The sequence below is a fragment of the Diadema antillarum genome, unplaced genomic scaffold, assembly GCF_040938485.1.
Source record: "Diadema antillarum isolate AM-2024a unplaced genomic scaffold, OU_Dant_1.0 scf00000139, whole genome shotgun sequence".
Taxonomy (NCBI): domain Eukaryota; kingdom Metazoa; phylum Echinodermata; class Echinoidea; order Diadematoida; family Diadematidae; genus Diadema; species Diadema antillarum.
In genome coordinates, this window is record NW_027271028.1 from 363,326 (window position 1) to 375,421 (window position 12,096).

Here is a 12,096-nt window from a genome sequence, read left to right on the forward strand (position 1 = left end):
TTACACTTTAATAGTAGATATTCTTACAGATACTGTATACACCATATATTTAGCGAGTCTAAATATTCGCGAATTGGGACTTCCCGATGATTTCACAAGTGGTTAAATTTGCGATCGTGAAATGCAGCATTGAATGGAGAACTGAATGCATGCATGTCACATTCATGTCAGGATCAGAGTCAATATTTTTGCATGTCTTTAAATTCGCGAATAGCACCTGACTCGCGAAATTCGTGAAAATAGAAACCTCGCGAAATATTCGGTGTATACAGTAATTAGCAGATGGTGTAGGTGTGTTATTGTACATACAAATTTGTAATGATGACTCCCCCAAAATATCAGCTTAAAAGATTTGTGCACTGACGTGCACTGCACTCAGCATCAACATTTCTTTTCTAGATATGCAATAGACTGTGTGGCATGCAGTGAAAGGCATTAGCTGTTAAGTATGTTGAAACCAGATATGTTCTTCAGAAAGGAAGATACTGTAAGATGCTAATTAGTAAAGCAGGTTACATAAATCTCAGTAATGGAAGACACACATTCTTATACAGTGGACTCCCGTTATAACCACGTGCTCGGGACCAGCAGTTTTCTTTCGTTATATCAAAATTTCATCATAACCGAACAAATAAACAATAAAAATACAGAGCGCAGATAATGTTACAACCTAAATTTTTATTTCGTTGTAACTGGAATTTTGTTTTGACCATGTTCATTATAATGGAAGTGCACTGTATCCCCTTTGACCATGCTCTCTTTTGTTAAGTTATGATAACCTTTGCTTCACAATTTATGTGGTCTGTGGTATACTTTTATTACTAACACATACAACTCAGAATGTATTGGACTTGACACACAAAATGAACTTTGTGTGGATGATATCTCATGGATAACATGACACAGCTGTATGCTGTCATTTCTTGGAGAAGAATAGAAACATTGCTATATCTGTTTAAGGGCTTTGAGATTAGGTTTCAGGATTGGAAGATATGAGATAGTGAAGTAGATATATGTACATCTGTCTTCCCTGTCAAGATTTATTGCGCTAGAGTGACGTACGTTCCAGTCTGGTGAATCTGGACCTGGGATTATTTGTTTTTAAGGCCATTCATCAAACTTCACTCTCTGCCTTATGAATGCACTAGCCTGGATGTGGCTTTCACATCTAATAGGCTGACTGAAAAGGAGTGCCCTGTAAGGATTATATGTATATATATACATAAATATATATATATATATATATATATATATATATATATATATATATATATATATATATATATGTATATATATATATATATATATATATATATATATATACATATATATATATATATATACATATATATATATATTAATTTTCAAGTGCTGCTTGTACATTTCTGCCTCTCTCTCTCTTTAATGATTTCATTAAGAACTCTTTAAACTCTTAAATCATCAACATTTATATGTTTCTTAGTAATTTAACAAAAAGGGATTATCATCAAGACATAACTTCTTGAATTTAAAAAGGCTGCCATATTCTTTAGTCCTGACAACAGTAGTAACATTACAAAAATTGTTGGTACCCTACAGGGAGTCCTTATGAATTGAATTTAAACCCTTCGTGTGTTTTGAGTGCTGATTAGCACAGAAAACCCCCATATTATTAATGTACATGCTGTCCAAAATCCCTGGCATAGAAAGGGTTAAAGAGATTTAAGGTAAGATAGGATACAGAAACAATCAAGGGGATACACTGTGGTATTGTCAACTTTTTCTTTCACGCAATATTGGACATGACTGTCCCAGTATGAATTATATTATTCTTAACCCGTTGAGGACGAGTCCCGAGTATACTCGGGCAAGTGTCTATGGGAAATATGTGTGGTAGCAAAATCAGCCCGTCCTAAATGGGTTAATGATCTTCTAGAGACCAATGTGTAACAAATAAAGAAGGTTTGTAGTGAGAGTGACTAGTTTCATAAAGCTTCAGATGTTAGATCTATTTTCATGATTTACAGGAAAATGGTAGAAAACACTTTACTCTGGAATGTGCTGTGTCAGACTTCAGTTGTGTACTGCAAAGGGTTCTGAAGAAAAGGGGTATTGTTAAAAGTGGTCTGGTGGGTGTGTTGATCCGCAGTTGAGGTGAATTCTTTGTTCACAAAGCAAACATAGGAATCTTTTAAGAAGACAACAGCAACCAGGAAAAAGTTATGTTTATACTGGACTTATGTAGAAGTAAAAATCTCTTAATTGGCCAATATTACTGAACGTTTTTTTGTGTGTATGTTTTATCTGTTCAAGTCTTTTGATAAGAAAACAACTGCACAGCAGTCATTTTTGCAGTGATAGTTAGAGTATGCTTTGTGGCCAAACAAAACTTTCTGCTCATGAATTTTGTTTGACAAGGGAAAAAAAAACAAACCCCAAAGTGCCATTTGACCAGTGTGAAGTGACCATCATAGAGCAAATGGTCAGGGTTGTCTGTAATTAGCATTTCAATGAGGCGGAGTGTTCATTGTCCGGAGCAATTTGAATTCCTGAGAGTTGGGATCGCTTCTTTACAACCGGTTATCTGACAAGCAAATAGCTTCACTGGTTCCTGAGTATGTTGTTATTGTTGTTTTACCACCCTTAAGTGTGCTTTTGTTTGAAACAGTCAGGAATTGAATGTTGATGATGAGTACTGTTGAGTCCAGCCTCAGCTGATGGTTATGTTAGCATACTTTGCCAGAATAGACAACTGCAAAAACTCGAGAAGCTGTGAAGATTTTGCCCTGGGTAAGTTTGATACTCACATAAACCTGGAAATTGTTTGATCGAAAGAGAAATGTGTATATTGTTGAACTTAACTCTGATATCAGCTGCATCTGGCAATTAACAGTCAATAGACTTGTAAGAATTTCAGTTAGAGCCAAGGGAAGGTGTAATCATTACCTCTGCCAAGGCAGGATCAAGGTTATGATTTTATTGGCGTTGGTTTGTTTGACTGTTTGCAAAATAACTCAAAAAGTTATGAACGCATTTGAATGAAACTTGCTGGAGAAGTTGATAATGATACAAGAAACAGATGACTATTGATTGGTAGTGATCCAGAAATTTTTATGGATTTTTACAGGAATTTTTATGTTTTTGCAAACAGGGTCAATGAATTTTGTAGGAGTTGAAGCTGCGCGTATTTTAGTTATTTTTAGAGGGAGTTACACGTTTTGTAGCAAAAGAGTTATTCACCTGGTGCACTTAACTTCTTACAGATGTCCAGAACAAAAAGAATGAACTCTTTGCATTATAACCTATGTGCATGATACACGCATTCTTCACATGTGAATTTTGGGTCGCTTTTGGTATGCTTTTGGTATTCTTTTGGAGTGCATCGGGAAGTGGTCTACTTTTGGCTCAGTTCATTATAGTACTGTACACTTTAGTAGCATTCAAGCACCTCCTCTGCCATGGGTACGTCCGGTACAGTTCACTTTAACCCGTTAAGGACGGACTGATTTTGCTATTGCACGCATTTCCCATAGATACCTGCCCGAGTATTCTCGGGTTCGTCCTCAACGGGTTAAAGGGATCGTACAGTTTTGGTTGAGACCTAATTTTAGGTTTCTAACATTTTTTTGTGAGATAATGAGAAACCTCTTATGAAATATGAAAGAGCATGTAATTCTATAAGGAATTCAACATTTATTTGATGAAAATTGGTTTTGAAATGGCTGAGATATCCCAAAAGGAGCGATTCTATTAAAGTGTGGGACCCACACTTTATTACGATTGCTTTGTTTTACTTTGTTTTTGGATGTTTCAGTCATTCTAAACCCGATTTTCATCAAATAAACTTTGAATTCCTCTTAAACTGGCATGCTCTGTACTATATCATAAGTGTTTTCTTGGTATCTCGCAAAAAGTTAAAAGCCCAATTCTCATCTCCACCAATACTGTACCATCCCTTTAAGAGAGCGCTCGAACGCACCCAGAGTTTTATACATTGCCGATACCTTAACCCATTGAGTGCAATGCACTTAACTTAAACTTGCAAAGCTTTTTCACTAGCATTCAGTCATCCATCTAAACAATAAACCCACTTAGGTGTAGCAATGTGCCTTTGTCCAACAAGACAGCTACGCATATATGGTGGTGCAGTAGTGATTAGATAATCTTTATTAACCCGCTGAGGACAAATCCCAAGTATACTCGGGCAGTTGTCTATGGGAAATGTGTGTTGTAGCAAACTCAGTCAGTCCTCAATGGGTTAACCCGCTGAGGACAAATCCCAAGTATACTCGGGCAATTGTCTATGGGTAATGCGTGTTGTTGCAAACTCAGTCAGTCCTCAATGGGTTAACAGACTATTAGCATCCAGACATCTGTGCCAGTTGGCAACGAGAGCACTCCTGTGTGCATGGCAAATGGTGAACAAACTAAAGTAAGGGTTAAATTGTATAGTAAGGCTGTGTTTATCTGGAGGCAAGCTGTCTTACAATGTCTATGGCAAGGTTTGTTTTGTTTTGTTTTTTGTTTTGTTTTTTTTTTACAAAAGTGAGAAGAAATTTTAAAAAAAATGAACACTAGGAATTCAATGTTGGTGAGTTTATTAGACTTATGATGACAGATCATATCATCATTAGTAAACTTTATGTCAAAATATTTTTTAAAATTACCACCCAAAATAAAATATAACCATGATCATATATTTTCATTAATCGGAAGTGTTATGTTCAGGACTACGGTCAGAACAACTAGATTCTGAGAAAGTGTGAACTAGGTCTTGTTAGTTTTGTGGTACTGTAGATGTGAACACAGCTAGCATGAGAAGTCTACCAGTGGTAGTGTGTTAAGCATTGCATGACCCTGAGTACTTGACATAAGTCAACAAACTACTGCACTCTGATGTATAATGAGATATCGCAACATCAAAAGTCTCAATGACACCAGGGAAAAAGAAGAGTCATCAGACAGCAAAATTCTATATGAGGGACTACAGATTTACATTAGCTACAGGATGTACCATCTTACACATCTGGAATTGACATTTGATATAAGTTAGTATTTCTCTCAAGTATTGTAAATACAATACGACACAAGCAGCCATATTGGCAAAATGAAAAAGAAGTTGAGAAGAAAAGAACGAGGAGATTGCAGGTTTAGGTTTACAGGGAAATGAGAAGACAAAAATAAAGCAGATAATAAAAAAGATGTTTATTTTAAATTTAGATCACCTTTCACATGCATGCAGCAAATGGAAACAGATCTGAGTGCTTTATGATGTAGACATTAATATGATGATTTCTTGCAGTAATAACTATTGACAGTCTAAACCTTTTTATGTTCCAGTTGAGGCGCACTTTATTTACTGTTATCCTTGATATGTGCAGTATAGGCTACCCAAGGTGTAAACATTGCAGGGTATTAGAGTGGCAGACAAGGTGCATGTACATATCACTGGTGCAAACCCTAGACAAGAAAGAGTGATACCAAACTTTCGTTCCATTATTAAACTACATTAAATAGTGTGATTGTTTGAGAAATATATTCTGAGAAAAAATCTTTCGTGCAAAATGCATATTGCACAGAAATTCAAGGAGTGCGAACACAGCTTATTCTCTGTCAAGTGAATGCCACAATACTCTCGAGGTAGTACTAAAATTTGGCATGAAATTTTTACAGTATTTGTGTGTCTAAAGAGAGGAAATTGCATTCATTATCAGAAGAATTGCAGGAATACAAAATATTAGTAAATCATTTCCAGGTATGTGTAGGCACAGCCAGGTGAGGTATTTGTTTCATTCCACTTCATGCCAACATTAAGCAGATGATGGTAAGACTAGCTATGATCATTTAAATATATACACGTGGAAACTGGTCCTGTGATGTTTGATTGGACAATCTGCACAGAGGTCCCAGTGTGTTAGACTCAGGTGTGAACACACCTGGTTAGCAATTTCATATCATGGAGCCTAGTGGTGATAGGTGAGGCTGGGCTGTGTATAGAGGCAAACACGAGCAGTTACATAGCAGATTGTGACGTACGTGTGCCCCCCGACACGCCTCGAGAATGTCTTGATATACTGTGCCTTGACAGGGTAAGGGGGATGCAGTGATGAGCCTGGAGTCAAATCCTCTGAGGACCAGTGATCGTCACCAAGGAGACGGATACAGGCATCATCTTTTGGATACGATGGAGGGAAAGGAGTTTGGGTTGCATACTTTATAGGATTTGCAGTTCTACAAATTGGATTAAAGTGATCTGGGCTGGATATTGTAGGATTATAAAGGATATCTACTATAGTGCTTGAAAGATTCCGTTCATTACATTTGAGTGTTTGAAAGCTGACAACCTTGTGCGGTGAGTACATTTAAAATATTGTGGATGATTTTTTCCTGTAAAGCCACACTACTGTTGAAATACTGTAAAAGTGGATATTTTGCGCAAGTCAAATAATGTTGAAGTTATAACATTGATATAACATTTGTAATACAACGTTGAAGTTTTGATAAATAAAGAGAATGATAAAAGAGATAGGGTCCATTAAAGGTTGGGAGTATTCCCAGCATTTGATTTTTAAGCCATAATTCATGGTGCAATGACATTAATGCCCTTTCAGCTTATAATCATATATTTTGAAGCTGAAAGGCTGAAGAATATGTGTGTGGGCCTCACTGGGGATGGAGCTTATGTTATGCATGTGAAGAGCTTGAGCACCAAAAGGAGTGAAGTGCCATTTTTGAACATTTTAAAGTAAGTCCATCATCAGATAGTGCAAAATGAAATATTTCCAATAATACTTCACATGTTGCATAACAAGAAATATTCTTGAATTTATGATTAAAAATCCCATATTTTCTTATAATTTTCTTTTTTAGCAGGTTTAATTGCAAATATCTCAAAATCGCCAAGAATGGAGTTAACTCCTTTTTGTGGTCAAAATCTTCATACAAAACGTGTATATTATACTATTATCAATGTCTGTATGTGGACACTGCTGACACTCTATCAGACTCATGCGGAAGGTCAGTGAGAAGATTTTGTGGTTTTGATTTTCTTCTGTCTTATCCCGACTTGTCAGCATACTGTTTTCATGTTTTATGACTGAATGATAGAGTTTTCTTCATGAGACTGTCCTTTTTTTCTGTTCTTTTTTTTTTATTCCTATAGGGCATAGAGCACATGGGGATGATATGATTATTGTGATATGTGCTCTTTAAAAAATGTTCATTGTTATTGTGATCTTTGATAACTTTTTAATGGTACCTCTTGCTACAGTTGTATGGAATGACTTGATATTATCATAGATTGTTAATTGAAGCAACGTTCACTTCACTGGTGATTGCCAATGCGAATCAACTCTTGAATACCGCTTATCAGTTCACAAAGCCATTAATTGATTGAGCGGGGTAAATCACTCCGCCCCGTCGAGACTCGACAAGCCGTGCCGTGGCTGGCCTCTACCACAGCTATGTTGATAAGCCCCCTGCCGATCAAGTTCCATCCAGAGCTCTCTCCTAACAAGAACTTGCGATTCAGAAATCTGATCACCAGTCTATTTCTGAGATTGACCTATGGAGCTGTAGCTTGCCGTTGATAGCCTCTCTACAGTTCCTCTACTAACTTGCTACAGGTGTATAAAGGCTATGGCTCAAGCAAACTGTTTGTTAGCCTGATAACTTTCATCACGGAGAAGTACCTTAGGTGTAGAATGTGTCAAAGTGTATTGTAAAAACCAGAAATATTCATGTCAAAGTGTATTGTAAAAACCAGAAATATTTATGACATGAAACATTCACAAATTTGCACCGTCGACCTTTTTCACAGCATGCAACTTGTCTGAATTGCCTTTCATTTGAAGAACGATGAATTGTGTAAGAACAAGAAGAAACAAAAAAACTTTTGTGTGCATTTGACTTTCGCGAATCTCGCGAGAGTTTCATGGAGCAAAAATGTCTAGTTTTACAGTATGCATTCTACGTACTGTATAGACCATTATCAGCAGCAATCACTGCAGTCATCTGTAGGCCTGTAAACTGGATTTTACTTCAAGTTTTTCATATATATGATATTGATATAATACACCCATTTGCACTGTTTCATTTTATTATTTTTCATTTGTTAAGAATATGTTTCCCTTAAATGTTTAGTGTGCAAGAATGGCTTCCTTACAAGTTATCTGTCATCTAAGTTGCTAAAATATGTCCATGCTGAAAGTATGAAGGTGGGTTCTTCATATGATATCGCCTGAACAGTATGTGCGGCACTGGAAGTCTTTATATTTCTAAGATCTACTGTGAGTTTTCATGCGATTATTGCAATTAAGATTGGATTTCTGTGTATTCATAGCATCATGTATGCATACCCCAAATCACCAGAACACTTTGATCTAGTTATTAAACCTAAATCTGAAAAAAATAAATTGCTTTGATGAAATATATGCTGTAAACTTCATGTTTGTGCAAAAATCTACAATTTGCTATCTTAATATCTAAATGTCCAAATTTCAGAATTGAAGAATTATTTGGAAATTCAAAACAACTGGATATTTCCACCCCCCCCCCCCCCATGGAAAAACGCAGTATCTGCAATGTCATTACAACATTGCGATAATACCTTGTTCCGGGGGGGGGGGGGGGGGGGGGGAGCAGATTTTATGAAGCTTGTTAACCATACAGTTATGATTTTACCTACTGTGTTTACATAATTCCCAGCATGATTGACTGCAATTGAACTCGATTGTAAATTTGATGGACAAAATCCTAAAACTCAAAGCAATATGACTGATCAGCATTTTTAGTTTCTTAAACTGTAAAAGCAGAACATGTATTAGCTGGTTTACTGGATTTTATTCATTTGTCCTTATAAATCCTTTGATAGTGATATGTACAGCTTCCAATATGACACATCTGTGACCCCCATGTGCCTCATGCAGAAAACATATCAATGAGAGGTACCTAACACATTGCTGGGGCAGATCCAGGAATTCTGTAAAGGGGGGGGGGACAATATTTCTGGTGCTACTTCCAGGTTTCATCTAATTTTTTTTCTTTTTATTTCTTTTCTTTTAACAAAAAAAGAGGGGGGCGCACCCGGTGCACCCCCCCCCCCCCCCCTCTGGATCCGCCACTGCATTCAACTGGATATCCATTGCAGCTATACATTAAAATCATAAACTCATTCGTACATTTGTAGTTTGCTTATAAACGTTTAGTTGTCTGCAGGTGTGATTCATTTTCAGCCACTCTTCCTTGAGAATTCATTATATACAGCAAAAATGAAACAGAAGCAAATAGATTTAGATGAAAAAAAATCAAATTTGCATTTTGTGTATGGGATATCTCCATGTGCATTGATAGAATGCAAATGATAGAAATATGATACAATCATAACAGAAATCATAGTATCTATTGTTTAAAGTATAGTGAAATTTGAAATACACTGTAGACTATTCAAACTTCATAAAAGTTGATGTAGGAATATAGTTTGCTATTTTCCCTTGTAGAGTCAAGTTGTTTTTATCCTTACCCCTGACATAGCGCACTGTTTGTCATGACTTTTGGCAGGTTCAGAGGATCTTCCGTCGGTACATCGGGGCTCAGGGAGCAAGGAGAGCAAGTACATAGAGCAGTTTGGTCAGTCATCAGGTGAGTAGGAAAGTTAAAGGCATTGTGTAGTTTGGGTTGAGACCTAACTTCAGGTTTCCAACATTTTTTGGTGAGATAATTAATGTGAAACCTCTTTATGAAATATGAAAGAGCATGTAATTCTGAGAGGAATTCAATGTTTATTTGATGAAAATTGGTTTTAAATATCCAAAACAGAGCGATTCTATTAAAAGGTGGGACCAACCTTTTCTTACGATCGCTTTGTTTTACTTTGTTTTTGGATGTCTCAGCCATTCCAAAACCGATTTTCATCACAACGTTTGAAATCCTCTTAGAATGGTATGCTCTGTACCATTTCACTAGTGGCTTCTTGGTATCTTGCAAAAAGTTAAAAGCCCAATTCTCATCTCCACCAATACTATACCATCCCTTTAACTGGTGGTGTAAAGGAGTAGGGAGGCGATTACATGGTACGAAACATACATTGACTAATAAACATTTTGTAGGCATGACAATCTGCTTAAATTATGAGGCAAGGAGAAGATAGTAACAATAGGTTTTGTTTTTTGTTTTTTTATTGTTGGAGGTGGGGTGAAATGCACACACGTGGTGTTTGGTTCTGTGGTTCAGTTATATGCACAAGGAGACTTGAGGTAAAGACTCATTCAAGTGATGTATCCCTGTGACTAGAGTTTGATTAGTTAACCCTTTAGCAACTGAAGATTCCATTCATAATGGCCTATTGTTTCCTAGAAGGTATGGCAATATTACTCTAAATTTGAAAATTGTCAAAATTATGTAAAATAGCTCAGTGCATGTTTATTTTTGTCTATTATAAGTAATGTTTATTTGAAAGCCTTTTAAGACTCTACAAAGAGACTGGTGTATCACAGAAGTAATTCTGACATACTTTTGTTGACCTATGACCTCTTTCAAATTATCTAATTACATATTCTATAAAAAAACAATAAACTCGTGAAGCATAAAACTATAAAAAAAGCAGATGGGTGGTTTCGGGCGTTTTAGGGAGTAATAAGACAGGCGGTTTCATGTGGTTCAGTTACTAATGGGGTAATTTAATCATACAAAGTTTATGAATGCATTGTGTGGTGTTATCCTCCTTAGTAAAGCTAATAAAACTACATGAGGCTGTTTCATGTCATAACTTTAGAGTCAAAATAATCTCCCAGTGATCCTCATTATTGAAACACTTAGTGTAGCCATATCATATATCTGTACTGAAAACAAACATATCTGTTTTACCTCTGATCCCCTAAAAAATGTTTTAAAAAATACAGAAATTATATAACTGTTCATCATTTCAGAGATTGCCTTAAAGCAAAAATCTAACCATTTCACGCCAGATCACATTTTGCACATGTTTATTTGAAAAATGGCTTGTTGATGAAAACTGCTGTTGTTGCTTTTTGGTGGTTTTGTTGTGAGCAATTACAGTTTTACAACAAGATCTACAGCCAGAATTTTGATATGTAACTGAAAAAATTGTCTGGTTTGCTGAAATACTCCCATTAATCAGTTGGTACTAGTTCTAATCATACTTGGGCAGGTCCCCATGGAAAGTGTTCATTATAGCAAAATCACCTTGTCCTCAACTGGTTGAGAAGCTCATGAACAAAGCTTTACCAGGATCGCTGATCATAAGGTGTGTGTGTGTGTGTGTGTGGGGGGGGGGGGGCTGTCAGGTGATTAAAATTTGAAGTTAAATTCAGTCACTTATTAATGTACAGTGTAATTGAGGCATATTTTGTGTGAACAGAAGTCATGCTGTAAGTTTACATCTACTGTGGATATTAACATGTTGATAACTGCAGCATCCTACTTCATACAGATGCTGATGATTACCAAGGCTGTAAATTCATCTTTAAGACCCTGAGTCCATTCAGACATTCATGTCACCATCAGGTTTACATACTATCGCTGCATGCACACTCTGATAAGAATACAAGAAAAAATGAATCTATTCCTCATCATTTACCATGATTTTAATTTCTAAACAAACAGGCCAAAAGTTTGTGCTTTTCAAGGGCTTGTGGCCCTACTTGTGCACCGATATTTCTCCACAAAGGAAGTCAAACTTTCACATGAATTGAAAAAGAGTATTAATCATGACCTTCGGCATACATTGTACATGCTGATTGCTGTAAACGTGGATATTTTCTCGTTACTTATTTTTTGCACTCGGCGAGAAAAGAAGATTTTTTTGTATACAAATAATACACAGGTGAGAGTGCGTTAGTGGAGATGTAGTGCACTCGAGGGTATTTACAATTGTGAAACGAGGCGAAGCTGAGTGCATGTTGCACTACATTGTAAATACCCGAGAGTGAGCTGCATCTCCACTAACATCACGAACTCAAACCTGTGTATTATTTGATTTATAAAATGGGTCGAAAACTAACAGCATTTTTCATGTACCTTTGTGGGTCAATACCAGTCAGCTACATGTAGCACTCGCTCAAAAGTCAAGATGTCCGAAGATGTTCGTCCCAAACATTT

General features: G+C 36.4%; 1 protein-coding gene across 1 annotated transcript in view; it reads left to right on the forward strand.

Annotated features, from left to right (window-relative positions):
* Positions 1-12,096, forward strand: part of LOC139721116 (protein Obscurin-like) — a 150,253-nt gene that overhangs the window by 71,734 nt on the left and 66,423 nt on the right. The window contains exon 8 of the mRNA XM_071632447.1: positions 9,538-9,618. Within this exon, the coding sequence (XP_071488548.1) occupies positions 9,538-9,618 (81 nt within the window). The remainder of the gene's footprint in view (positions 1-9,537; positions 9,619-12,096) is intronic.